The 27,728-nt window shown below is 35.4% G+C and overlaps 1 protein-coding gene across 3 annotated transcripts in view; it reads left to right on the top strand.

Moving 5' to 3' along the window:
* The window catches only part of PTPRG (protein tyrosine phosphatase receptor type G), a 683,006-nt gene extending 663,183 nt beyond the window's left edge, over window positions 1-19,823 (top strand). For all 3 annotated transcript variants that reach the window (XM_026721752.2, XM_026721760.2, XM_087923573.1), the window contains exons 17-29: window positions 352-434; window positions 655-789; window positions 2,258-2,392; window positions 3,346-3,509; window positions 5,169-5,304; window positions 6,446-6,592; window positions 10,750-10,843; window positions 11,667-11,743; window positions 12,883-13,011; window positions 13,710-13,856; window positions 15,830-15,972; window positions 16,689-16,824; window positions 18,607-19,823. In XM_026721752.2, the coding sequence (XP_026577537.1) occupies window positions 352-434; window positions 655-789; window positions 2,258-2,392; window positions 3,346-3,509; window positions 5,169-5,304; window positions 6,446-6,592; window positions 10,750-10,843; window positions 11,667-11,743; window positions 12,883-13,011; window positions 13,710-13,856; window positions 15,830-15,972; window positions 16,689-16,824; window positions 18,607-18,753 (1,673 nt within the window). In that variant the 3' untranslated portion in view covers window positions 18,754-19,823. The remainder of the gene's footprint in view (window positions 1-351; window positions 435-654; window positions 790-2,257; window positions 2,393-3,345; window positions 3,510-5,168; window positions 5,305-6,445; window positions 6,593-10,749; window positions 10,844-11,666; window positions 11,744-12,882; window positions 13,012-13,709; window positions 13,857-15,829; window positions 15,973-16,688; window positions 16,825-18,606) is intronic.
* Window positions 19,824-27,728: the final 7,905 nt, after the last annotated feature.

The raw sequence follows: 27,728 nt of genomic DNA on the forward strand, positions 1-27,728 counted from the left end.
CAACTTTCCAAAACTGAAGTTTCCCCTTTCTGTGACTTCTGTTAACAGAAGCTTGATTGGATCTCACCAAACTGATTACCTGATTTGACTGTCTTTGGCATTCCATTGCACCCAAAATTGATTAATAACTTTGATATTATTAGGTGTTCCAAGAAAACAGTCAAAACACTTTGATCACCAACTGAGAAAACGCTTCCTATTTGCCGAACAACCTATTTTTAGATCAATCCAATTCCTCTGTAACATTTACTGACATGAGAGAGTTCTTTCCTTAGTCAATCATCTACTAAAAAAGAAAAATGTGTCAGGCTTACTTTCTTAAATGTGTATTTTCCTTGTTTGTTTCTGCAGATGATCATAGTCGAGTGAAACTAAGACCTTTACCAGGAAAAGATTCAAAGCACAGCGACTACATTAATGCCAATTATGTTGATGTAAGTTGTTTTGTTACTTCCTCAGCTCTCTCGAGAAATCTTGTCCCTCAGAAGAAACAGAAATTCTTAATGCATGCAGAACTTTTCATTTTTCAACTTCAGCTCCAAATTCCTCAAACGTTCAGTAGAAAAGAGCTCTGCTCTGGAGAGGCATACATTATTAATATGATTGCTATTGCAGAGACTTTTATCTTACATACTATTGTGATTTCCTTTGAAGGGTTACAACAAAGCGAAAGCCTACATTGCCACCCAGGGCCCTTTAAAGTCAACATTTGAAGATTTTTGGAGAATGATTTGGGAGCAAAACACTGGAATTATCATCATGATTACAAATCTTGTGGAAAAAGGAAGAGTAAGTGGAATAGCCTGCATCTTATTACCATAACATTTTTCTCCAATACTCACCAGAGATGTGTGATCTTTTTTCAGTCTTGTTAAGGAGTTGCACTGGTTTTGTTGTAACATAAACTGTAATAATAAATCACTGTATGAGGCAGATCTCATTTCTGCTCATGGGTAGCCAATAACAGGCATGATATGAAAATAGTTTATTTCCTGCATAAAACAATATTTAATTAATATAACCAAAACCATTTGCTAGGAATTCCTAGGCGGGCCAGGAGGAGAGGAGAGAGGAAAGGGTTCCAGGCAAGCAGCAGGCGTGTGTGCTTTCGCATGCAACTCCATGCAGCTATACGTGCCAAGCATGCACATCTGCCACTCACAAATATGGAGCTGGGCACACAAGCATGAGTATTTGCCAGTCATGCAAATGCAACTGCGCAGACACACACAACCGCCACTTGCGTGACCGGTTCCAAAAGGGCTACGGCCCGCTGGTGGGCCGCAGCCCAGGGATTGGGGACCTCTATCTTAAAAGAACAATGGGATAAAAAAAGGAGGTTCACTAGCTAACATTGACTGAAATGGGTTGCCACTAGAAAAAGAAATGAAAAAAACACTTTCAAAATGGCCCTCGTAGCCCAGGAAAAATAAGATCTCGAAAACTAAGTTTGAAGCTGGTACATTCCAGTTCAATTGCAAGACATTATCTCAGTTTTTATGTATACACTATCATTCCATTAAAAATATAATCAAAACAATTCATAGTAGCATTGGAAAAACAACATGCAACTAAGACTAACACAAATAAAAGCCAGACATATGACAAAATATAGATGAATTTATGTAAAAATATATCAGATAATCTATATTATAAACAATATTTCACAAATAATGTCCTAACAATTGGTTCATGAAATAACCTATTCATAAAAATTATTAGGTAAAAGGTAAAGTTCCCCTTACACATAAGTGCTAGTTGTTTCCGGCTTTAGGGGGCAGTGCTCATATCCGTTACAAAGCCAAAGAGCCAGCGCTGTCCGAAGACGTCTCCGTGGTCATGTGACCCCATGACTAAATGCTAGAGGCTCACAGAATGCTATTACCTTCCCACCAAAGTGGTTCCTATTTTTCTCCTTGCATTTTTACATGCTTTCGAACTGCTAGGTTGGCAGAAGCTGGGACAAGTAACGGAAGCTCACTCCATTATGTGGTGCTAGGGATTCGAACCACCAAACTGCCGACCTTTCTGATTGGTAAGCTCAGCGTCTTAGCCACTGAGCCACTATGTCCCTCTGAAAATTTTTAATAAAGTGTTTAAAAAAGAGTTAAACAAACATAAGCAGGTTTTTTTAGACCCCCAAACGAGAAATATAGCTCTTTTATTCAGCCAGATCTCTTGATTCAATCCTCCTTAATTCAGAAACCTCTGGCATCATACAGACTTTTAATGTTTTGTGTTATTCTTCTTTCCTCAGAGAAAATGCGACCAATATTGGCCAACTGAAAACAGTGAGGAATATGGCCATATCATTGTCACACTGAAGAGCACAAAAGTACATGCTTGCTACACTGTCCGCCGCTTCACAGTCAGGAATGCAAAAATGAAAAAAGTGAGCAATATCATTACACTTCATTGGTTTAAAAATAAATGTCCATTTGGGATGTTGCTACGGAGTGTGACCCATTTGTACATACATACACTATTCGAAGATTGTTGCGATCGCAAGACTTTCTCTGTAGTGTACAACGAAGCAGAAAGGGCCAGAAAACCAAGAACAATGCAATGCCCATAGCAGAAAATCAAATTGTATATCTTTACAATTTGACACGGCTTAGGAAATTAAGAATGTTTAATAGCTGAGAGAAATGAGTACAATAATTGAAATTGCAAGTGAATGTTAAAGAAAATAGTTCATCAACATCTTTTTTTTTTCAAATTTGGCACTGTTGAACAAGGAATTTATATTAAGCATTATAAATTACTGTAATGGTTTTCTGAATAGGCTGATCATCAAAAATAAGCAAATTAAAACAGGATTATGTCTGTGAATTTTGTTGGATTTTAAAAAGGTATAAAAATCACCAAATAGTTTACATACATTTCCTATCAGTCCAATCATTATAGAGATCGTAGTCCTGTAACTTTGGGAGGCCCAATTTTTACTACTCTTCAAGTGAAATACGGCTATGAACCTGAAAGACATAGATCAGTTTTATCTTATTCAGTTGCATTTTGGAAGATACAGTTTTCAATTCATGTCAGGCTGTAAGAACTTGAAACTACCTCTCATAAACTGATATGTTAGTCCAATAATACAAAATTACAAAGAAGGTTGCCTTGTAAAGCAAAGTGTATCTCAATTGTTCGATAATAGTATTATATTTGAATTTACAGGGCTTTTTCACATAAAATCCTTAAATTATAGCACCATTGAGTTTATTCTGCTCTCGTGTGTCCAGAGAGAGCTGAACAGTAAAGGAAAAATGTGAACACAAGGAAACCTTGATGTTAATTAATATAAATATTTTCTACCTGTATGTTTCATGACTTCTGGATCAAAAGGGGAATCCCAAAGGTCGTCAAAACGAAAGGACGGTCATTCAGTACCATTACACACAGTGGCCTGACATGGGAGTACCTGAATATGCACTTCCCGTGCTGACATTTGTGAGAAGATCCTCTGCAGCCAGAACTGCTGAGATGGGTCCAGTAATTGTACATTGCAGGTATGTTTGGACATTGTCAATCTATTCTTGGTGACAACATAGTGTAGGTTGCGGATGTCAAACTTGCCATGTCATGTAATGTCACATGATGTGCCATGATTTTTGGGGGGGGCTTCGCAGAGCTGGGGTGGGCATGGCCTGTGTGTGACGCACCCGGCCTTCAGGCCTAGTGTAGATTAATGTACAGTTGCAACTGTGGTTTGGTTTTTATATACAACAATGTGTCTATATGTCCATCACCTGTTCTTTTAACTGCTGACATTTTTACAGATCACCATGAGTCTAAATTCATTTAGTGATGTAATGACGATGATGACATTCAATACCAAAATGAATAGCTACATTTACCACAGTAACGAAAAACACATATTACAGAGAGACTTGAGTCTGAGACACTTTTCCAAGCTCATTCATGGAATGTAGGATTAAACCAAGGATACATTCTAAGTCTTAGAATTATGATACTCATCTGGTTCTGGATTTTTATTTTTTTAATAACATAAATTATTCTGGAAACAATACTGAAAAGCACTATGTCATAACTAGGCACAAAGCTAAACAAAAAACACATTGTCAGGGAAATAGGTATATTTGCATTCATGAGATTTCTTAATATATCCTGATTGCCAAAATGACCTTCAGGTTTCCTGGATGTGTCGATATTAGCATTCTTATTTTTTCTTATAAAACTGAAAAAAGAAACCATCTGAAAAGGTTTTTCATCAGTTATTTGGTAAAGTTCATTCTTCTGAATTGAAAAGGATGCTATGATATACATAGTGAAAATGTTTTGATATATCAAAAGGGGGAAATTACATAACAAGTTTCTGAGTATCATTCATTCTGAAGTTGCTGTACAACTATAATTGGTTTCTAACTGATTTGCAAACTAAGCTTTCTCATCTAGTCACCTTTGAAAGTAAATAATAGTAAGCATTCCAAAACCTGATCTAAAATTGGAACTCGATAATCATAGAACAATTGGAAAGCAGATTTGAATCATCCTGAGTTTTTCACTAGTGGGGACATAGCTTCTATATATATATTCCCTCTGCAGGGCTAGTTCCTCCCTGAAAATCACATTAATATGCACTGTGACAAAAAAGATCCTTAGCTGTGAGGTGAAGGCTGTGATGAAAGAGTATTTTGTTAGCATGCAAATAAAGATCTTAAAGAAGAAAGAGAAAGGAAGAGAAAGGCATTTGACAGCTGAACATAAGAGAAAGAGAAAGAAAACACAAGACATTTTTATCTTCAAAGAAAAATCTTGAAGTCCTTCTGGCAAAGCAAACATTTCATCAACCACAGAAAAGTTTATTGGTTGAAGCAATACAATTTATACTAGAAACGTTTACGTATCATTTGGGGTGCTGGCAGATCTCTAAAGGATACAAACTTAGGATACCTTAAGCCATTTTGTCAAAATTCCCCAGAGATCTTGATTTCATCACCAAAGCATATTCCAGGGTGTCAATTTTGGGATTACTTCCAAGCATCCCGAGCCATATCCTATTCCATTTGAAGAAGTTCAGGTTGAACATTGCTTACAGCACTTCCATGGTTGTTATAAAAATTAATAATAGTGTCGAGGCATTCTTTCTTAATATTTAATTACGTTTTCTACTGCTTTATTTCTTTACTTATGATTGGGGGTTTTAGTGCTGGTGTTGGCAGGACTGGTACCTACATTGTAATAGACAGTATGCTGCAACAAATAAAAGACAAAAGCACAGTTAATGTCTTGGGTTTCCTGAAACACATCAGGACACAGCGCAACTACCTCGTCCAGACGGAGGTAAGAATCAGAAACGCATGCATTACCATTACTGCAGTCAGTCACTATCAACTAAATGTTGTTATATGAAGTTTGATTATTGCACTTACTACTAAAATAACACAACTTGCAGATTAAATTTCTTGTGTGCATCTGTTCGTTTTACAAGTATGTATATAAAGAATCATTATGTGCCATCAAGTCAATGTTGATTCGTAGTGACTACATAGATATACTCATCCATACTTTTGATTGAATATATTCAGATTGATTGTTTTTCATTTACAGGCAGTCCTTAACTTACAACTATTCATTTTAGCGATCATTTAAACTTATAACTGCAGTGAAAAAAGGGACTGATGACTGGTTCTCACACTTAAAACCATTAAAACCTTCCTTCAGTCACAAAATCAGCATTTGAATGCTTGGCAACAAGCATATATTTACAATGGCTGCAGCACCCCACGGTCATATGATCACCATTTGAAACCTTTCCAAATGGCTTCCAACAAGCAAAGTCAGTGGGTGAAGCTTGAGTCCCCTAACAATCATGAGGTTCCCCTAACTGTAGTGATTCATTCAACAACCGTGGCAATCATGGTCATAAATTCAGGCACAACTCATTGTTCTAGGAACAGAATTTTGAATTCCAACTTTGGTCATCATTTGAAGACCAGCTGTATGTAAAAGTCAGAACAAGCTAAGTGCTTAAGAAATTATTTGGGATGAAGTCGGTGGGGGGGACACAATATACAGACCCCAAGTTTCAGAACTTTAAATATTGCCAAGATTGATTTTCTTAGCATTATTTGAAATGCACAGCCCTTTGAGAGAGAAAAGTTGATAGAAGTCATACCATAACTCCACTCTTTAAGCTCATAACACTATTTTAGTTTGATCAAAGTAAATAGAAAAAGGTGACTGACGTTAGACAGCATGGAAGAAAAATTACAGATGTTGGGGGGAAAGGTAATAAACAAGCAGCGGAGAAAAACAGGAATATGAATGCTCCAGAAATAGAACCATCAGTGAAACTGAAAAGTTATGTAGGTAATCTTTGGTCCAAGGTTGTTGCAAATATCCAGCCTTGCATGATTCAAAAGCACTTGCATTTCATTCTGAACAGAGTCCATACATGCCTATCTCTCTTTGCTTCCCTTAGGAGCAGTATGTTTTCATTCATGATGCCTTGTTGGAAGCCATTCTCGGGAAAGAGACTGAAGTTTCTGCCAATCAGCTCCATAGCTATGTCAACAGCATTCTCATACCTGGTATTGGAGGCAAGACTCGACTAGAGAAACAGTTCAAGGTAAATTTTGACATTCACTGTGTGGATCTGATCAAAGTATTTCAGGTTTATACCATACATCACATCACACTCGTGTCAGAAGCACCGAGACGCTTCTGGGTCGAAAGGATTAGCTAGTGACATCACCATTGCCCGGGGGACATCCAGTTGGGGACCCCTTTCCTGACCCCGGCAGGAGTTGGAGTGAAGGATGGGAGCTCAACCCACCCCATGGCAGCACTAGGGTCTCAAACATGGTCTTGCTAACTTTCAACCCAGTGTCCTAACTACACAAGACACTGTGTTCCAATATACTTACATGATTTGTCAATCTTAGTTTTGAATGGTTTTCATTGTTACTGCTGCCCTTCCTGACCAATGTTGATACTTAGGTCATTCAAGTAATTCAAGAAAATTGAAATGGGAGGATTGAAATAGATGTTTGTGCAGGTAAGATTATCAACCTTGATGCCAACCAAAACCAAGCATTTAATAGTGAGTGCCATACCTTGTGCACTAATCAAACAGGTGGCAAGAAAGTAGGGGCAGGCAGGCACAACACAGATTATGTAGACAGTAAACACAGTGTCAGACATAAAGATCTCAAGTGCCTAAATACAAAGTCTAGGGAACAAACAGGGTGAACTCGAACTATGAATACATGAAGATAAATATGTATAGTTGGAATAACAGAAACTTGGTGGGATGAAACCCATGACTGGAACATGCTTGTAGAAGGATACAAATTATTCAAAAGAAAAAGACCCCATAAAAGAGGAGGTGGAGTTGCACTGTATGTAAAGGACCACTATATTGCTACAGAAATGCATGAAACCAAAGATGAAAACTTCCTAGAATGCATATGGGTCAATATAAAAGAAAAAAAGAATGACATGACCATAGGTGTATATTATAGGCCACCCAATCAAGCAGAAAATATTTTTGCCAGCCAACTAACAAACATATGAAGGAAACACACAACAATAGTAATGGGAGACTTCAATTATCCTGATATCAATTGGAAAACTAATTCTGCACCAAGTGAGAAATCAAATAAGTTCCTAACCAACCTAGCTGACAACTTTGTTGTCCAAAAGGTAGAGGGTGAAACTAGAGGGACAGCCATACTGGACTTAATTCTTACAAACAGAGAAGAAGTGATAGAGGGAGTTGAAACTGCAGGAACCTTGGGTGAGAGTGACCGTGTCATACAAGAATTCAGCATAACACAAACACAAGCAACAGAACATAATGACACCAGAGTCTTGGATTTTAAAAGAGCTGATTTCAATAAACTCAGAGAGAACTTGGGAAAGATTCCATGGATGAAAATCCTAAAGGGGAAAACAACTCAAGAATCTTGGGAAACTCTAAAAAGTATGATCATAGAAGCCCAGACTAGCACAACACCACTGAGAAAGAAAAACAAGAAATCCAAGAAGAAACCAGCATGGCTGCACAAAGATCTCTCTGGCAAATTGAAAGAAAAAAAGGACAAGTACAAAAAATGGAAAGGAGGACATACAACTGAGGCAGAATATCAGCAGATAGCTAGAATCTGCAGAGACAAAGTCAGGATAGCAAAGGCTCAGAACGAACGAAGACTTGCAACAAAAGTCAAAGATAATAAAAAAAGTTTCTTCCAACATATAAATAACAAGAAAAAAAATCAAGGAAACAGTCAGTCCACTAAAGAGAGAAGATGGCAAGGAAGTAACAGGCAACAGAAAGAAAGCAGAACTTCTTAACTCATTCTTTGCATCTGTCTTCACGCAAAAAGAAACTATAGCTCAACCCACCAAAAACATAACTGTAAAAGACAGACCAGAAATAAAAGTTAAAATAAGCAAAAAAATAGTAAGAGAATACCTGTCTGATCTTGATGAAAACAAATCACAGGGGCCTGATGGATTACATCCCAGAGTTTTAAAGGAGCTGCCAGAGGTAATCTCAGAACCACTGCACCATATCTTTCAAAAATCCTGGAGCACCGGGGAACTGCCAGAGGACTGGAAAAGAGCTGATGTGGTTCCCATCTTCAAAAAAGGGGGAAAAAAACAGACCCAGGAAACTATAGACCAATCAGCCTAACATCAATACCTGAGAAGATACTGGAAAAGATAATAAAAAAACAGATCTGCCAACATCTAGAAACAAGTAAAGCAATAACTAGCAGTCAGCACGGTTTTGTTAAAAATAGATCATGCCAAACCAATCTTATTTCATTCTTCAACACAGTGACTAAATTAGTAGACCAGCAAAATACTGTGGACATAATATATTTAGATTTCAGCAAGGCATTGACGAAGTAGACCACAACCTACTTCTAGTAAGCTAGAAAAAAGTGGAATAGATAGCACCACCACCACCATGGATTTGCAACTGGCTGACAAACCATACTCAATGAGTACTCCTTAATGGGTCTAAGTCTACATGGAGGAAAGTAAGCAGTGGGGTGCCACAAGGTTCTGTCTTAGGCCCAGTACTCTTAGATGAGGGAATAGACTTAGATGAGGGAATAGAAGGGGAATTTACCAAGCTGGCAGGAATAGCTAACACCCAAGAAGATAGGCTCAAGATCCAGATGGATCTTGACAGACTAGAATACTGGGCCATATCTAACAAAATGAAATTCAATGTAGAGAAAAGTAAAGTCCTCCACTTAAGCAAGAAAAACCAAAAGTACACATATAGACTGGGTGAAACCAGGTTCAATAGCAGTAACTGTGAGAGGGATCTTGGAGCCTAAATGGACAACCAGCTAAATATGAGCCAGCAGTGTGCAGCAGCAGCAGCCAAAAAAGCTAATGCAATCCTAAGTTGCATTAACAGAGGGATACAATCAAGATCAAGTGAGGTACTAATACCACTCTATAAAGCCTTAATAAGATCACATTTAGAGTACTGCATCCAGTTTTGTTCACCACATTGTAAAAAAGATGTTGAGACTCCAGAAAAAGTATAGAGAAAAGCAACCAGGATGATTAGGGGACTGGAGACTAAAACATACAAAGAACAGTTATAGGAACTAGGCTTGGCTAGTCTGCTAAAGAGAAGGACCAGGGGAGACATGATATCGGTCTTCCAATATTTGAGGGGCTGCCACAGGGAGGAAGGGGTCAAGCTATTTTCTAAAGCGCCTGTAGGCCAGACAGGGAATAATGGATGGAAACTGAACAAGGAGTGATTTAACCTGGAAACAAGGAGAAACTTTCTGACAGTGAGAACATTCAACCAATGGAACAGCTTGCCCTCGGAAGTTGTGGGAGCGCCATCACTTGAGACTTTCAAGAAGAGATTGGACTGCCATTTGTCAGAAATGGTGTAGGGTCTCCTGCTTGGGTGGGGGGTTGGACTAGATGACCTACAAGATCCCTTCCAATTCTGTTTATCTGTTATCTGAAAATATCCTTAAGTCATGGTTCAGCCCTGCAGAATCTGCTCCACAGTAATGCTCTCTGTGACGCCCTCATAATGAGATTTTTTTTTCTTAGGGAATTTAGTCTACAGTTGAAACTAGATAAGTGAATCAAAAAATTAAGAGCTCATTCTAGCATAAGGTAGAAGGGATCTTTAAAATATATTTTCAAGAAACTGAAGCAAGGGAGCGAAGGGTAGAATTTGGTCTGTGTGTGTGTTATTGTTTTACCTAAAATAAGTTACATTACGCTTCTCAAACACTTAACATAATTGAAACAATGCCTTATTTTATCCAAAAATGGCACATCATCATAAACCTCATTATTTTGCTCTCCTGCTGTCATCTTGGGGGCTCTGGGGGCAACACAACATGAATTCTTCCTACCAATGGAATGATATAGATAGTCCTTCTTAAGGACCACAATTGAAATTGGCAATTTCATTGCTCAGCAATACTGTCTCTGAGTGAAGCATCACATGACAATGACATGATTATAAAGTCTCTTCCTATTTGGTCATTAATTTGGTCATGTGATTGCGACTTGCAATTTTACGGCCAGCTCCTCCATTGACTGCTGGTTGTGAAGTCCACTCAGCTGCAAAGTACTCAAATGTCGATCATGTGACCACAGGCTGTAAAGTTTGGTTTTCTAAGAATTCTTTATTTTTTTTTAGAAATAGAAAAGTATATGCAGGTTTATGTTTTAAAAGACTGATCAAGAATTAATCTTGTTCCTTTTCTGTTTTAAATTTTGCAGCTGGTTATGCAATGCAATGCAAAATACATAGAATGCTTTAGTGCCCAAAAAGATTGCAACAAAGAGAAGAACAGAAACTCATCAGTAGTGCCATGTAAGATCTCATCTTTGAATTTGATTCTTGCTCTGCATAAATTCATTCTGCAAATGGTGAAAGTATATTTGCATTAAGTGGGAAAGGGAATGAATTCAATTGCTTTATATTCGAGAGCAAAGGTTGACTAGAACTTTTCTACAAACCTGCATGCAGACCAAACACCAATATTTGAATTTGAGGTGCCTGATTAAAAGTTGGCTTGTGCCAAATACTTTTGTTTTTAACCAAAATATAATAGCTCCGGAACACTTGTACTGTAGCATAATTCAGTTATACTGGTCCTTGCATGAAGAACTGTTAATGACTTTCGTAAATTCTAAAATCCTTCTAATAAAGAGGTGCAGTCTTCTGGAGTTGGTCTACCTACAGTTTCCTGAAAACGCTTCCAGGGCAAAAAAAGTTTAGTTGAAGACGGACAGGGCACCCCAATAGGGTGGTGTTTTGTTTTGTTTTTGGAGGTACAGTGGAAAGGACAGGTTGTTTGTGCTGATGAAAATGCTGTATATGTATGTCTATATGAGGCAGGCAACAGAGAGTCTGGATGTTTTTTTAACTGATTCCACAGCCTGAAAAAGTTTGAAAATCCATGTTTTCAATGAGGTTCATGGAATTAGTTTTCATTGTGTGGCTTTGACAATAAAACACAGTACAAGTAACATTTTATTTCAGAAATTATGTTTTCACGTGAATTTTTTATCAATTTAATCTGTGTTATTTTATCATCTCAATCAGATCATGGGCAAACTAGATTTTGTTAAAATAGTCCTACTGTGATTATTAAGATCTATTTGACATATAATTTATTTGTTTGATGCTGCAGCTGAACGAGCAAGGGTAGGACTAGCACCATTACCTGGCATGAAGGGAACTGATTACATTAATGCCTCATATATCATGGTAAGATAATAATCATTTATCTTTAAGTAAATCCAGAGAAAACATCCAAATATTCAATTGTTCTGTTTCTATAGATTGTTCTGTCTTGTATTCCATTAAAATTATGTTTGCTTAATAAGAGATCTATATTGAGCATTATAGATTTCTGCATACAATTTTTTTAAAAATTAGTTTGCATAAATTAAAAATTAAGCAGTCTGTCCCAAGCCCCCTTGGAAAGAAAGGCTGAGTAGTAGCTAAAAAGTTATGTTCAACCCTACAGGAATTGGTTGTATGTTCTAGAACAATAAATTATACCAGGTATCTAGACTAATATGTTCCCTTAATGGTGTATTTTGCATTATTGTTCAACATGTCTCTGTGCAATCTCATTTTAAGCTCCTCAGAGTTGTTAGATTGAAATAGCATTGAAAACCAAGTGATACAGAATCAATAAATTCTAGTGCAGGAATCTGTGTAAAACATGCTAAATGACACTTAATCAAATAGTGATTTACTCCTATTATTTGAAAACAGTAGTTCACTTATTTCTTTCTTCAAAGTACAGTTGATCATGTAAGCATGCATTCTGAAAATGATAATTTCTGGTAGAATCAATTCAGTTAAGGATACCACATTTATAATTTTCTTTACAGTTTATTTTAAAAGTTTATATGGCAGAGTGTATGTGTGTGTGTGTGTGTGTGTGAGAGAGAGAGAGAGAGAGAGAGAGAGAGAGAGAGAGAGAGACTCACTGACTGACTGATTATAGGTGGCTAAGAACAATCCATATAAAACATTACAAAACCTCTACAAACAAAACAAAAGTAAAATAATATATAATGTTCTTCAGTATTGTTATTCAGATGAATTAACCTGAAAGTTGTTCAATTACTTTTGTCTTCACCAGTGGTGGGATTCGATTTTTTTTACTACCAGTTCTGTGGGCGTGGCTTGGTGGGCGTGATAGGGGAAGGATACTGTAAAATCTCCAGTCAGAGGTGGTGTTTGCTGGTTTTCCGGATTACTCAAAATTTCTGCTACCAGTTCTCCAGAACTGGTCAGAACTTGCTGAACACCACCTCTGGGTCTTCACCTAAGGTGTTTAATGTTTCCAAACTATTCCATTCATGAAAAACTGCTGTTTGTTTCTTTTAAAGGGCTACTATCGGAGCAATGAGTTCATCATAACACAGCATCCCTTGCCACATACAACTAAAGACTTCTGGAGAATGATCTGGGATCACAATGCACAGATCATTGTCATGCTTCCAGATAATCAGAGTTTAGTAAGTTATTTCATTTCGTAGGCTATATATTGGTATGGTAGCACAATAAGAAGGAATCAGATTATTTATCTGCTTCTCCCTCTATTTCAATGAAAATTATAGCCAGACAATACAATTTTGTAATCCAGATTATGCAATGAAGTTTGGGGGCTCCTGGGAAAAATACAGCTGAGAGCAGGAAAATTTGTACATCTTCCAGCGACAGTATAGCAAAAAAAAAAAATGTTTTACATATCAAGCAGTAAAAAAAAGATTTATCTACTGATATTTTAGGTGAAAATATTTTTAAAAAAACTTTTTAAATTTTTGAAGGAACATCAAAATGATTTTATAGGTAGAAAACAAATAATAATTATTTTACAGCAATACCTGGCACGTGGCATTATGGAACAATATCTAATTATATAACTCTTTCTGGGGAAATTTTTATCCATTTAAATGTGGATCATATATAAATGTTTAAATGTTGTAAAATAAGCATCTCCCCACGAAACCAATTACAGGTTAAGGTTTGCTGTAATGAAGACAAGTATACTGTTGGCTTTTTTTTTTCTAAGGGAAGGATGTTGCAGAAAATTAGTTTGACTTCATTTAATAGTCTTGCCTAATTAAATGAAGTTTTGATCTGGTGAATTCTACCTGTTTAAAGATTAAAGCAATATATTCAAATGTCTCCCGTTTGATTCAATTGTCTTCAGGCAGAAGATGAATTTGTATACTGGCCAAGTCGGGAAGAATCCATGAACTGCGAGGCATTTACCGTCACCCTTATCAGCAAGGACCGTCTGTGCCTCTCTAATGAGGAGCAGATCATCATCCATGACTTCATCCTTGAGGCTACTCAGGTATATAAAATATCTTCCAGAGGTGAATCTGAAGTCTGCTTTTCATTCAAACTCCTGCTGATGTTGGTTAATATTCAAGATGAATGATTTGCAATGGGTTACAGACAGAGGTCTGTCTTTGGTCATGAAGGTCTCAATATCATTTTATTCCTTCTCAGAGATTGTTTCTATAGTATCCCAATTTTGGGATAGAATGTCATTTCCATAGAAAGCAATAATACAGAAGCTTTTACTTAAGAACTAAGCATAAAACGACTTCTCAAACAAGAACACCATGTGTTTGAGGTCCAATTTTTTTTAAAAAAAACCAAAAATAAGGTTTTTAAAGGTCAATATTTTCCTCTCGAAATTTTATGATACATACTCAACTAGCTGTTCTCCCAGATCCTGTTGAGAGCAACTTATTTAGGTTGTAATTTGTCCTGTGTGAAACTGAGATAGAGCAAATCAGCTTTGGGTTCAAATTTTGATATTCCTCCTCAGTAAATTTAGATTTATAAAAATTTCATGCAATTTTGCAACATATGCTACAATGAAGAAATTAGCCGTTCAATCATCTCAAATCACAAATGGGTGATACATACATTTATATAATACTTTCTATAAAAGAAACTGAGCTCATATTGAAACTGAAAGGAGTTTTTAAAAAGACATTTGGAACAGCTAACAGAAAAACTAAGCTGTTGTTCCAAAAATATTTAACATGTTTTGTTATGTTCTGCAGCAAAATGACTGGATGTCCTATATGTATGGCTCTTTGGCTGACTGATTATCTGACATTTGGGACTGTTATATAATCAAGTGCCATTTCTATGTTATTTTACTTTTATTTTTAATGAGGAGTCCTTGGTGCTCTCTGAGCTTGTTTTTTTTTCTTGCAGACGTTTCATTACCCAAACTAAGTTACATCATCAGTGCACTGTTACCTAGTTTGAGTAATGAAACATGTGGAAGGAAACAGTCAAGCTCAGAGAGCAGCAAGGACCTCTCATTTCCACCCTGAGTTACAAATCTTCTCCTTTATTTTTGAATAATTAAAATGTAACACAATTCCTTATTTTATTAGTTGATGTGTAAGATTTGCCTTTTGTGTTTTTTGCAATGGTGTAGTAAATAAATGCATCTGGATTTTCACATGTAATAAATATGCAGTACAAGTGTTATCTAACCATCCTAGTTGTCTAGATATTATATTTGGACTCAACATACAGTTTAATAACATGCAACACCCATAAGAGGAATTTATCAATGCAGAAATGTCACCTAAATTTTTAAAAATAGGGTATGGAGCAACTTCAGCGATATCACTATAGCAACTGGAGTATACTCCCCAAAGTTGAGCAAAGAGAGGTCATAACACCATTAAGTGCTACTAAGAATCACCTTTTTTCTTTCTAGTAATATTGAGGAAGAGTTTAAAAAAACCATTTTTACAAAACTAGCATTTTCTCTTTATATACAACTGGTGAGATTGTGACATTCTTTAGCAACAGAAATTAATTCATTTCTGATTTCTTGGAGAGAGAAATACTTGTTCTTCCTCTATCAAAGAATTACTGTTAAGTAATGTGTAAAGGGACTCCTATGGGAGAAGCTCCTCTACTTAAGACAGGCACTCAAAATATATCTTTCTATTGGGGAAATGGGAGTTGATTCTCATTGCTTCACTGCCTTACTGGAGTTTTAAACCCCAATATTATTATTAAGGCTTATCTGGGTTCTTTCCTTTCCTTCCTTTTTTTTCTTTTGCCGCTGGACAACACTTTAAAAGGGGACAGGGGTTGGACCAGGGGAAATAAGATTATAGCAGAAGCTTATAAAAGGACCCACTAATTGGTTGTCATCTTAGCATCTCCTTCCAAAAAAATATTGAAAAATGTATACACTGTTGAGGCTGAAGGTATAAAATGTAGTTATTTCAACTGCAGAAAAGAAATTAATATGGTGAATAGTTGGGCTGGTTTTTATTTCAGGATGATTACGTTTTGGAAGTTCGCCACTTTCAGTGCCCTAAATGGCCAAATCCAGATGCCCCAATCAGCAGTACCTTTGAGCTTATCAATATAATCAAGGAAGAGGCCTTAACAAGAGATGGCCCAACCATCATTCATGATGAGTATGTATATTCTCTGAATTAATTTTTATAAAGATTGGAGAAAATATAAGAAATATAAAATCTTGTGAACATTCAAACTAGGAGGGAAGTTAAAGGTCTCATTGACTTCTCTAGGAAAATTAGAATTCTGTTTAAAGTTTCATAGATATTCTTCTGTATCCAATTTTATACTGAATGTTAATATGAATAGAAGAGTTTTTAAATATCTATATTGTTCCATGACTTACAAAGGTATAAGATTAGAGATAGTTTTGCCAACTTGTATTAAGCCATGGCTAATTTTAATGTTCATCTGGTTTGTAATCATTTTGCTGAGCTTGCCTTGTTAAAAATTGTTTTAAAAATAGTTATTGATTTGAGCATTTTGTCAGACCCCACCCCCCAAAAATCAAGCTTATTTTTAACACTGCAAGGTTACCTTTTTGGTAAATCCATTCTAGTATTTATTATATTCACTGAATTTTATTTTCATGTTTTAGGTATAAGTTCAGCTTTTAATTGCATTTGGAGGAAATGTAGCAGAAAATATATTTTTCCATATGTGCACCCATCCTTATCATTTCTTATTTTACTCCGAGAATAAATACTTGATAAAAACTCAGGAGGAAATTCAAGAAAAATTAAATTGGACATAGAGACATAAAAGTTTCCATTCAGCCTGATAAGACATTGCCTGGATCTCTTATAGGGAATAAAATTATTCTTTGGTTTTTCAGGTATGGAGCAGTGGCAGCTGGAACATTGTGTGCTCTGACTACCCTGTCTCAGCAACTGGAAAATGAAAATGCTGTTGATGTTTTCCAGGTGGCAAAAATGATCAATCTGATGAGGCCTGGAGTATTTACAGACATTGTAAGTTTGAAACTGAGAAAGATAGTTGTGGTTTACAAAGAAATCATTCAACAATAAATGAGAACTATTAAAATCCTTGCATGGATTTTGTGCAGTCCTAAATTCTTGTCATCTTGGTTCAAATATGTTATCTTTTTAAAAAAAATTATGTGCCATTTGCTGTCCAGAGTCACTTCATGTGAGATTATATGATACATAACTATTTTTTGCCTGCTTTTCTTATGGGATTTCTCCATGTGCTGTTGTCTAGTCATATGCACAGCTGAACCGTGAAATCAGTGCTCTTTTTCCTTTAATGGATCCCAGAGTTGCTTTGCAGAGTGAGATGGGCAGCAAATAAATTTAATATTACATGTATTTATTGACAGAGAAGCATAGTTTATTCTCCCATAATTTATTCCACAGGCTCTTCTTTTCTACTGATAGTTCTGTCTTGTAGAATAAGATCATTGGATTCCATCCTAAGAACCATTCTTCAGCAATATGCATAACTTTAGGGACACTGTAGGTGAATATGCCCTCTCTTTCATATTATCATGCAGAGGCTTTTTACTGGAGACTTCATGCATGCAAGCAAGCAGCCTTGTTCAATGGCAAGACAAGATCATTTATACATGCTCTAATTAATGATTGAAAGTGAATGGAAAAACACTGAAGAAAATTGTGATGCATTCTTTTGGGGAGGGCTAACAATATAGTTTCACATAAATTATTTTAAAAAAATGAAAGACAAACTGTTGCACCATTTTGGGAAGTGAGAGTTACACCATAATGTAAAGCTTACTGAGATCTGTGAAGAGTAAAAAAAAAAACTTTGTTTGGGCTTCAACTGGAATTGTAACAGGCAAAAACAAAGCACTCTGGAAAATCCAATCTGGACATAAAATACAAGATAGCAGCATGGACACTTCTACTGACCCCTCAGGTGGCACATGTGACACTGCTGTTACACGAGTTGCACTGGTTGCCTGTTTGCTTCTGGATCCAATTCAGTTGGGTCATTACAAGTAGTCCTCGACTTACAACAGTTCATTTAGTGACCATTTGAAGTTACGACAGCACTGAAAGTCACTTATGACTGTTTTTCATACTTACAACCATTGCAGCATCCCCATGGTCCTGTGACGTTTGGCAACTGACTCATATTTATGATGATTGCAGTGTCCCAGGCTCACATGATCTCCTTTTGCAACCTTCTGACAAGCAAAGTCAATGGAGAATTCAGATTCCCTTAACAACCATGTTACTAACTTAACAACTGCAGTGATTCAATTAACAACTGTGGCAAGAAAGGTCATAAACTGGGTGAAATTCACTTCTGTTTCACTTGGCAACAGAAATTTTGGGCTCAACTGTGGTCATTAAACCAAGGACTACCTGTACCTTTACAAGTAGGACATAGGGTATCTGAGCAATCATCTCACCCTGACATGAGTATTCCACCCCACTCATTCCAGTGGCCTATTTTGGATCCCATCTGCCAAATCATGTTAATTGTTGGGACACAGGAGAATTTCTGCTGTGGCCCCCACCCTCTGTAATATTCTCCCATTGGAAGAGAGGTCTGACCCCACATTCTTAACAGAGCCTGAAAACTTTGTTCTGCCACATGGCCTGGAGCCCCAATGGCCTGGAGCCCCAACTGTCTTGTATTATCTTTTTTATTGTATCCATACTATCCATAGTTGAGATGGGTGGCATAACAATCAAATAAATAAATACAACATTCTGCTTGCTTAAATCTTAGGTAGTTTTAACACCTTTTGATCTTTTTTGTTCTAGGAGCAGTACCAATTTCTTTACAAAGCAATGCTAAGCCTGATCAGCACTAAAGAAAATGGAAATGGCCCCATGGCAATGGACAAAAATGGTGTTGTTATGGCCAGTGAAGAATCGGATCCTGCAGAAAGTATGGAATCTCTTGTCTAAAAGGAATACTTAAAGGCACTTAATTTGTGGAATTTCTGAAGACTGAACTTTTTGAGGCCTTTTTTGCCAGACTCTAGGTTATACAATAACCCAATTACTTTTTTACACTGATAAAAAGTTTTGATATTTATTTTTGCCATTTTACGTCTTAATGGTATCCTACTGAGCATTTGCACCTCTGTTTATTTCACACAGTGAAACACAATTTTATCTAGTTTGCACTATATGATCAGTGTTAACTGCCTATAGAGATATAATACAAAAGAAAACAAACAAATCCTGATGACATTCCACGACAACAGACACACTACTTATTAGTTGAAATATCATGATGTTTAATTAATTCTCATAAGCCTTGGCTTTACAATCTTGGATGCTAGGCCAGAGAAATATTTTTGATTCACATTAACAAAAATGCTGTATCTTTGACATATTCCAATATTCATTGTTTAATTTGCATACTGTTATTGTTCTTTTGTTTTCCAGTAACATGGATGAGTAGTATTCTTCATTTTCTCTCAAACTAGTGATCGCTAGATAAATTTTGGAAAGCTACCGAAATTCAGTTTAACAGCTGCTCTGCACTGTGTGGAATTCTTTTGACTTCATAAAGTTCAATGAAGTGTTTTCTATGAAACACATAAAATTATATTCCCAAAATGCAAAACAACTCAGATTTGTGATTCAATTTCAGATCTTGAATTTATACTTCCATTAATTCCCTGGTGTTTTTAATCGCATTCTTATTTCAAGAAAATATTTTGATCATATTTCCACTACGGATAATTTAATTACAGTGCAACAATGTTCAATCAGATCATTTTATTCCAAAAGTATTTAGCAATATTTCCAATTCATACACAATTCACATTTACATGTATAGTTCCTTAAGTTTCTGGAACGCAACCACTGTCTTTACAGTATGTTATATGATGGAGAAAAGAATTTCTTAATTTCATAGCTGTTAGATGCCGTTTTTACAGGTGTGTAATTTTCATACTCTAGTGCTAAACCGTACTGATCCATATTACTGGTGAAGCGATCTAATAAAAAAACTACCTATAAGATTACATTTTTCCTCTTTTTTTAACACAATTGATTAGTATCTATTTCCCAATTTCATAATTTCATTTTTCGATACTATACATAATATTCTACAAAATAATCCTATATGTATACTCAAAAGTAAATTACACTGAATCAATGTATATAGGATTACAACCTTAATATGTTTCACTCCCTTTGGAAAAAAAATACTCATTATCTTTTAACATTTAATTGTTTGTTCCAAATTACTTTTAAAAATTGTGCTTTCCAAACCATTTGTGAAGCTCAGTTGACTAGATGGTCCCCTTACATGGCTTTTATGAGACAAATTCATAGAGAATCAATGGCTACTCAGTATGAAGGCTACATATTATCTCCAGTATCAGAAGCAATAGGCTTCTCAGTTTCAGTTACTGGGGGAAATGATGGGGACAAATACTATTTTTGCTTATATTCTGCTTCTGGACGTGACATTGGTACTGGTGGAAGAGATAGCCTTTGATCTTTATCAGTACTGCTTTTCCTATGTTTTTACATTGTACAAATGAGAAATGAACTAGCTTTTAGTGAAATACAATCTTTTTATATAAGCTGAAGAGGTAGAGTAGCTCAGTAGAGATGACAGCATTCGTTTTCTTAGCTAAAGAAAGCCTCCTTTTCACTTTTGATTGCTACTCCCAAGAGCTCCTCACATATCAGAGAACAGACAAGTAGATGTTTTCAGGAAAGCCATTAGATTCCACCCAATGGCTATCTGGATTAGCTCAGTCAAAAAGCAGTTTGTGTGTTCTCGGAATGAATGAGATATATTTATCTCCGTTTCCAATTCAAACTAGATAAAATGATGTACCAGCATATGAAAGCAACAAGGTATGAAAATGATGGACTGTAACAAACCAAAGTGAAGTTGCCTCATCTAAATGTTTTCTCTTGAGCTGTCAGGGTAGAAGTGGCTGCACTTATGGAAAAGGAATCTAGAATTAGTCAAAACAAAAATGTACTTTAATTGGTAAATGTAGATAAAAACTGGACTAAGCCAGAAATGGGTTGTCAGATATTCCTCCATTTAAGGCAAGAGTTCCTAGCCCATAGAAGGAATCACAGAATCAGTTATAACTGCATTTTCCTAGGCATTTGGCTGGCATATAGCTATTGTTTTTCCTATTTTATGAATTCCAATTCTAAAATGGTATATCCGTAAAATGGTATAAACTTACGTTTATTAACTCAGTAAGAACAAGATCACTGTATAGCCTATACCTTCATTTCTTCCTTAAAAAACATGCTTTGAATAGTTCCTCTTAAACATACTGAAAATTCTGTAATTTTCATGTTCTAAAACATAGTCAGTTCAATATTAATTGCATTAAATAGCTCCAAACATTGCTACTAAAATTATAACAGGATCTATTATGCAGTAGTGGGGTCTTCTATGTAGTCCTTGCTCTTCTGGTTATTGCAATATAAGGTGGCATATCAATACATATTTGCAGAATAAAACTACTTTCTTTAAAAATGTTAGTTAATGTAAATAAATATAATTAAAATATTAACTATTCAAAATAAAATGCACACATTCTTAGTAGATATAAATGCCCATCTCTCATTGATAAAATAGAGTTTTGCGACCATTGAAAGCAGACAACCCCCTTTTTAAAGTTTCCTAATAATGAACAAATCAGTTTTACATCAACCACCACCATTTTTTAAACATTTCACAACTAAATCTCAAGGATTCTAAATTAAGTTGTGGCTACAGTCATACACACACACACAGAGTAATGTTCTCTCCACCAAGCAAATCTAAATACTACAGTATATGTATAAAAACAAAACTATTTCTTAAAACATCTTGCTCTTAAATGTATTTTAAAAATGGGAAGATTTAATAAGGCAAGGAAAATATCCAGCAAAGTGAGAGCTACATTATGGCATGTTAATGGAATCATAAAAATAAGTGATGGACATTGCTGTCCATTTAAATTTGCTATTCAAATTAATGTGGGGTTAAAGAAAATGCTCCAAATTTCCTAAATTCCATTGTGAACCTTTTTTTGATACGAGGTAAATGAATTCCATAACGTTATAAGAACCCTATACATATCACACTAAAAGCCATTTGATGACTCCAATCTTCTAAATTAAGAAACCGCACACAGTCTCAGTTGATCTAGTGCATTTTCATAAATTATACTTCATCCTAATATTTTTTATGCCATTTTATACCCTTAGCCCTACTTTTTAAGGGCCTAAAGATGTGGGTATGCCAGATAGCCAAGGTCCCCAGTGGGGGAATCAGCGCAATGGAGGTGGTTGATTAATAACAGATTAAACTCCCCCCCCCTCTGCCCCTGCCCTCCCCATAACAGATAATTGGAAGGTACCTTGTAGATCATCTAGTCCAATCCCCCGCCCAAGCAGGAGACCCTCCCCATATGTCTTTGGTTTTAAGATTTGATTTTAACTTTTTAACTTTTAACTAAATATAATTGTAAGCCCCTCAGCGTTACTCTATGGTAAGATGGGCAGCCAATAAATTTTATAAATAAATAAAATAAAATTTGTATTCCATCCATTAGAACTAAGATGCATAACGCACATCAAAGACTGCAGTGTAACCACTATTAATGAACATTGTTCAGAAAATTACAACCATAAAACACAATCACAATTTCAATTGCTTCCTGCCCAAATTATGTCCAAAAATTATTGGTTCAGTAGATAAAAAATGTGTTTTTGATTTTTCTATTTTCAGTTGAGCTTTCAATTTTGAGGGAAAGAAATGAATGCGCTCATAAGACAGCTTCACTACACTTAAACCACTATTTCCTAACAGTAGAACTGAACGTGGATTGTAAGCTAAATTAGGTCTGTATTTACTGAAGCGATGGTTTTCAAAGTCAATGCCATTAGCTTTTTTATAATAATTTTTATTAAAATTTACAAATATAAAAATAAATAATGCAAAATAAGAACATAAAAAATAAAAAGTACACAGAAAAGAAAAAACAGAGTAAAACAAAATAGAAAGTATACATAAAGAAATGACTCTCCCCACCCTCCATACAAGTATAGGCAGCTTCGGTAATTTATTGCCTTCACTGATATTTTAATAAAAGCTCTCCTCTCTCCTTATCTCATCTCTTATGAAAAGACAAATTATCAAATCTTGTCATTCAGTCCCAATCAGCAAAAGTCAATTAAGAGCTACCAGGAATAAATAAAATAAATATTTTAACCTTAATGAAATAATTAACAGTGCTCCATGATCTCATGCTATTCACATGAAAGTGGAAATATCTTCGGACAGCCCTGGCTCAACGGCCTTGAAACAGAGATGAGTACCCATCCCCGATAGTTGGCAACAACTAGTGGAGTAAAATCCACAGGAACTCCTTTACTTTTTTAATCAAATAAGTGAATTGTACATTCTTTTACCACAGTAACTTACCATTATCTCTAAAAATGTAACAAAAGAAATCTTTTCTCATCTACTATCTATAAACAAATCTTTAAAGTTTTGTCATTTGGTCCTAGTAAAAAAAAATCAATTAATCTGAAACAATGTATATATTTTAAACTTGATCAACTAAGTCTTATATTTCTTCCATTTATTTTTTAAAATCTGGATTTTTAATCCTTTCAAATGATGTCCCACCAACTGATTTCTTATCATTTCTTGTCTCCTCAGAAATTCCTTCATTAGTATAACTTGTCTCTTTTGTAAATCCAATATAGGAAAGTTACCCAAGAACTTTGCAAGTTACCAGAAAGTTATTACTCTTCATATTTAGTTATATGTCCCATTAAATTAAAGATATCAGCCAATTTCATTTGTAAATTCAGTATGGCATCTTTTTCCAAATTATTCTTGCAGTCCGGCATTTGTAAATCCACTTTCGGAACCATTCAAATCAGCACTCAGCCTCTATTTTGTCCAATAAAATCTGTTCCTCTTCTATAGCCCCTTTAAAATCCATTTTTATAATAGCAACCTTAAGAGTAAGTTCTGAGTGCATTGTTCCCAACTATCCTTGAATCCTACATTCAAATAATATTGCTCCATTATTTTAATAAGTCTTTTCTCTTTTCATTGTAATCTTTAGTTCTCTCTGGCTCTCTCTGGTCAGTGTCCAAAGTCTCTTATCACGTGTTGTTGTTTTTTCCCTCATCAATAACATTTTCCCACACTAGGATTTCTTACACTTAGTTTCAAACTCTTCATATACTTTTTATAAACTTTTAAACAAGTCCATCTGGTGTTTTAATCTTATAATTTTCCAAAATCAACATTATACAGTATACAGTAATCACACTTTTGCTGTTTATTCAAAAATTTAAAAAAATCTTGTTAAAGTCCTTAAGATTTCACATAACGTCATTCATGAAGGATAAAGGAACTCACCCAGTTTAATGAAACTTGCCTTGTGAAGGTTCTTAACACCAAAAAGCCATCAGTAAACAAAGTTAAGGCATTTAAGAGAGAAAGTAACAGAATAACAAGTTGGAAGGGACCTTGGAGGTCTTCCTGTCCTGCAAACCCAATGTCCATTTGAAGGCACTGAACCATGGCAAAGGCAAACTGACTTTCCCGCAATACTAAAATACATCTAAAACTGCTTACAGATGGTCCTCAGAAGGAGCCACTGAATGGAGCACTTGTGGGCAATCCTGGCCTCTCCTTGCTCTGGAGGAGGAGGAGGAGCCAGTCCATTCACCAGCTTCTCCTTTTCTGCCATGGTTGTCAGCTCTACTTTCCATGGAGCTGTTATTGCTTCCTCAAAAGTCCAAAGTAAATATCAGTTGAACTGGATTTTCGGTGGTCATGTAGAATCTAGTCCACAGGTGTGTAACTCCATTTAACATGTAATAACCTTCCTCTTAATATTCATTTTCTTTATCATTAAGCTTAATGTTGCAGGCAAAGAGATTAACAATAATAGAGAAAGGTTCAGGGGAAAGAAGTGCTGTTCAGGATTAAATGTAAGAATGAACTCCACAAAATAATTTCACTGTGATATGAAAAACTGCACTACTGGGGTTACATTTCTCATTTTGTTTTAAAAGACAGTAACATATAGCTCCAAAACAAAGAACTAGAGCAGTAATAGAAGAAAAACAGTGAGTGCCTAATTCAATTAACATTTATATTTTTGTTATGCAAGTAGCAGCAGAAAAGCCTGAGCAGGCTCAGAACCATGAAGGGATACAGAAAGTTATTCTGCAAATGTCAGAACAACCATTTAAATGGGAATTTGAGAAATCAATTTTTTTCCAGAATTATGGCAGAGCGTATGGTAGAAACAAGTACCATCTCATCTTTCTTGAGTACCAATTATGCATGCTTATTAGGTATTTATGTGACAAAAATATACACATTAGTTGCATTTACATAATTAATAATTGGAGTCAGTGGAGATTGATCAAAATTTGACTCCCATTAGGTTCAATTTGCTTTAAGCATAACTAACGTCTCCTGGATTTTGTGGCTGCTCCCAGATAAATACTTAACAGGGTTTAGTCCTTTACTGTTCATGTTACAATTTTACTCTGCCTTGATCTTCAGGATAGAACTTGTACCTGTTTATGAAAATATTATTGTAGAACTGCTAATTGATATAAGCTATAAATGTAAATGAACAAATAAGTAGCGTCACAATTCTTATGAGATATTGCTACTCATCCTTCCTGCTAGACTCAAGTCCTATTCCTTTGTGGATAAAAATGAATTCTAAATGCTGATTAACTTGTAAGTCTGAGTGCTTTATTCAGAGGAACTGGATTCCTGGGCTTTACAAAAGTCATCTGGAATTAAGAAAACATAGTTATAACATGGATAGTGTCAAACACATGGCCTTTTTATGAATTTGGATGCTCACCCAAGATCTTGAGTTCTCCACTAAGTTCCAGTATATTGAAATATCTGAAGCTCATTCGCAGTGTACAGTCTTTATCTCAAATATAAGTTTTATTTTATATTGTTGAATCCAGCTAATGTTTGTAGCCCTTTGTATTCATCAATCATTCATAATGCTTTTTTATTCTTAATCAGCTCAGAATATAAATGCAATCACTCCAAGATATATATTCATGCCTATTTACGAGAAAAAGTATTCAAATTGGGATTATAATGAGAAGAGCAAAGCTTGTTTCCTAATGCTTCTAAACTATTTCTTTAAGTTAAAGAAGACTGAATGGAAAGTATCAAACTATTCTCTTTCCTTTTTCATGACACAGCACAATGATTTGCTATAAATGCCTGTTTTCTTATAAAGTGCTATTCTTTTTTAAAATAGAGCTATTAGTTTTACCAAAGAAGCTTAATACAAATCCCTAGCAAAAATAATAATCCAATTATAGGAGGGGAAAAAAACAGGAACTGTTATGAAATGAATGAATTAGCAGCCATGCTTTCAAAATTTATTTTCTTCTCCTACCCATTCCCATTATCGATGCTCATGACAGTGAATTTTATATCAACTGGAAATGCATTTCTTTTTTGTTACAGGTGTAATTCTCTATTCTGGCTCGTGCATCATTTGAGCTTTCTCTTTTGGTTGCCATTGTAAACAATACCAGCTACAACCATCTGTGTAGGGCAGGCATACAAAGGGGGGACAAAGAAAGACAAACCACAGTGAAAGTACTTGGCCTCAGACATTATAGTTTTAGCTATTTGACTGTTTTTAGTATTTTTGTTAGATATTTGAAACGGAACCCTTTTCTACAGAGGATAATTACTTTCAAGAAAAAATGTCTTGAGTTTTAAAAATAAACATGTCTCCAGAAGAGGAGATAATCAATTTTATAAAATGTCACAACTCTCCAACATTTGGGGTGGTGACTTTTTTGTTGTTGTTAAACCTTTGAAACTAGCAAGCAGCCATTGTTTCTAAAGAACTAAGTGTTCATCTCTAGCCATCTTTTTCATTTCATTCATTTTTAAATAACAGAAATCATTACAACTGTAAATATTTTGTTGCTTGAATAAGCATCTTCTGGGAACTTTGTATCAATGGTATATAATCATAGAATTTTATATTTTCATATAAAGCTAATTTTTTTCTAGTTTCAACTTCATTTCTTTCCTTTTGTGGTGGATATGTGACAACATCTTTTATGTGTACTAAGTAGTGAAATGCCATCACATTCCAAAAATGATTCAACACAGGTTATTTCTTTGGAACAGTGATTGTTGATGCTGGATTTTCTTTAATTTCCATTGTCAGTGTGTGCAATAGGAATTAGACTTAACCAGTCACTGGATAAGTTTATCTCTTTGACCCATTGGGGAAATGTGGTATTTGGTTTTAGGGGAGTTCTTAATTTTTTGTTTTCTTTTTTGTAACTTGAAGAATTTCCATTTTGTTATGTTTAAAAGTATATTAAATCATTCTATTATAGTGTTATTTAATATGTAAATTGTATTGCTATACATAAAATAAAGTATGGTTTTTGATGTATTTATAATAGTTGATTGATCATTTCAATATAGGTACACAGACCCTGTGTAAATTAAAACTGACTCCAATATAATGAAAAGGTCAACATATAGAATTAGTCTCTTGGGCATGGATGCAAGTGAAGCCACCATGAATCAACTGTTGGGTAGTTTGCTGTGGGTTTTTTTTTTTGAAACATTTGAAAATAAATTATTTATATATAAAGCACATACAAATTAAAAACTATCCATAACTTAGAATGAGGAAGTTGTCTTTTCCAGGCCTGCTAGAACAGGGGTATCAAACTTGCGTCATCACAGCAGCTCCACGTGACATGCCAGGACTTTCCCCCCTTTTGCTAAACCAAGCGGGGGCGGGGGCAGCATGTGATGCATCCAGCTCGTGGCCTGCGACATCCCTGTGCTAGAAAGTCAAATTCCATCTGTCATTTTAATTATTCCTTACAAAGGACATCTTATTGACTGA

Source organism: Pseudonaja textilis, chromosome 2, assembly GCF_049901715.1.
Source record: "Pseudonaja textilis isolate UNSWEBS1 chromosome 2, rPseTex1.2, whole genome shotgun sequence".
In the NCBI taxonomy this organism is placed as follows: domain Eukaryota; kingdom Metazoa; phylum Chordata; class Lepidosauria; order Squamata; family Elapidae; genus Pseudonaja; species Pseudonaja textilis.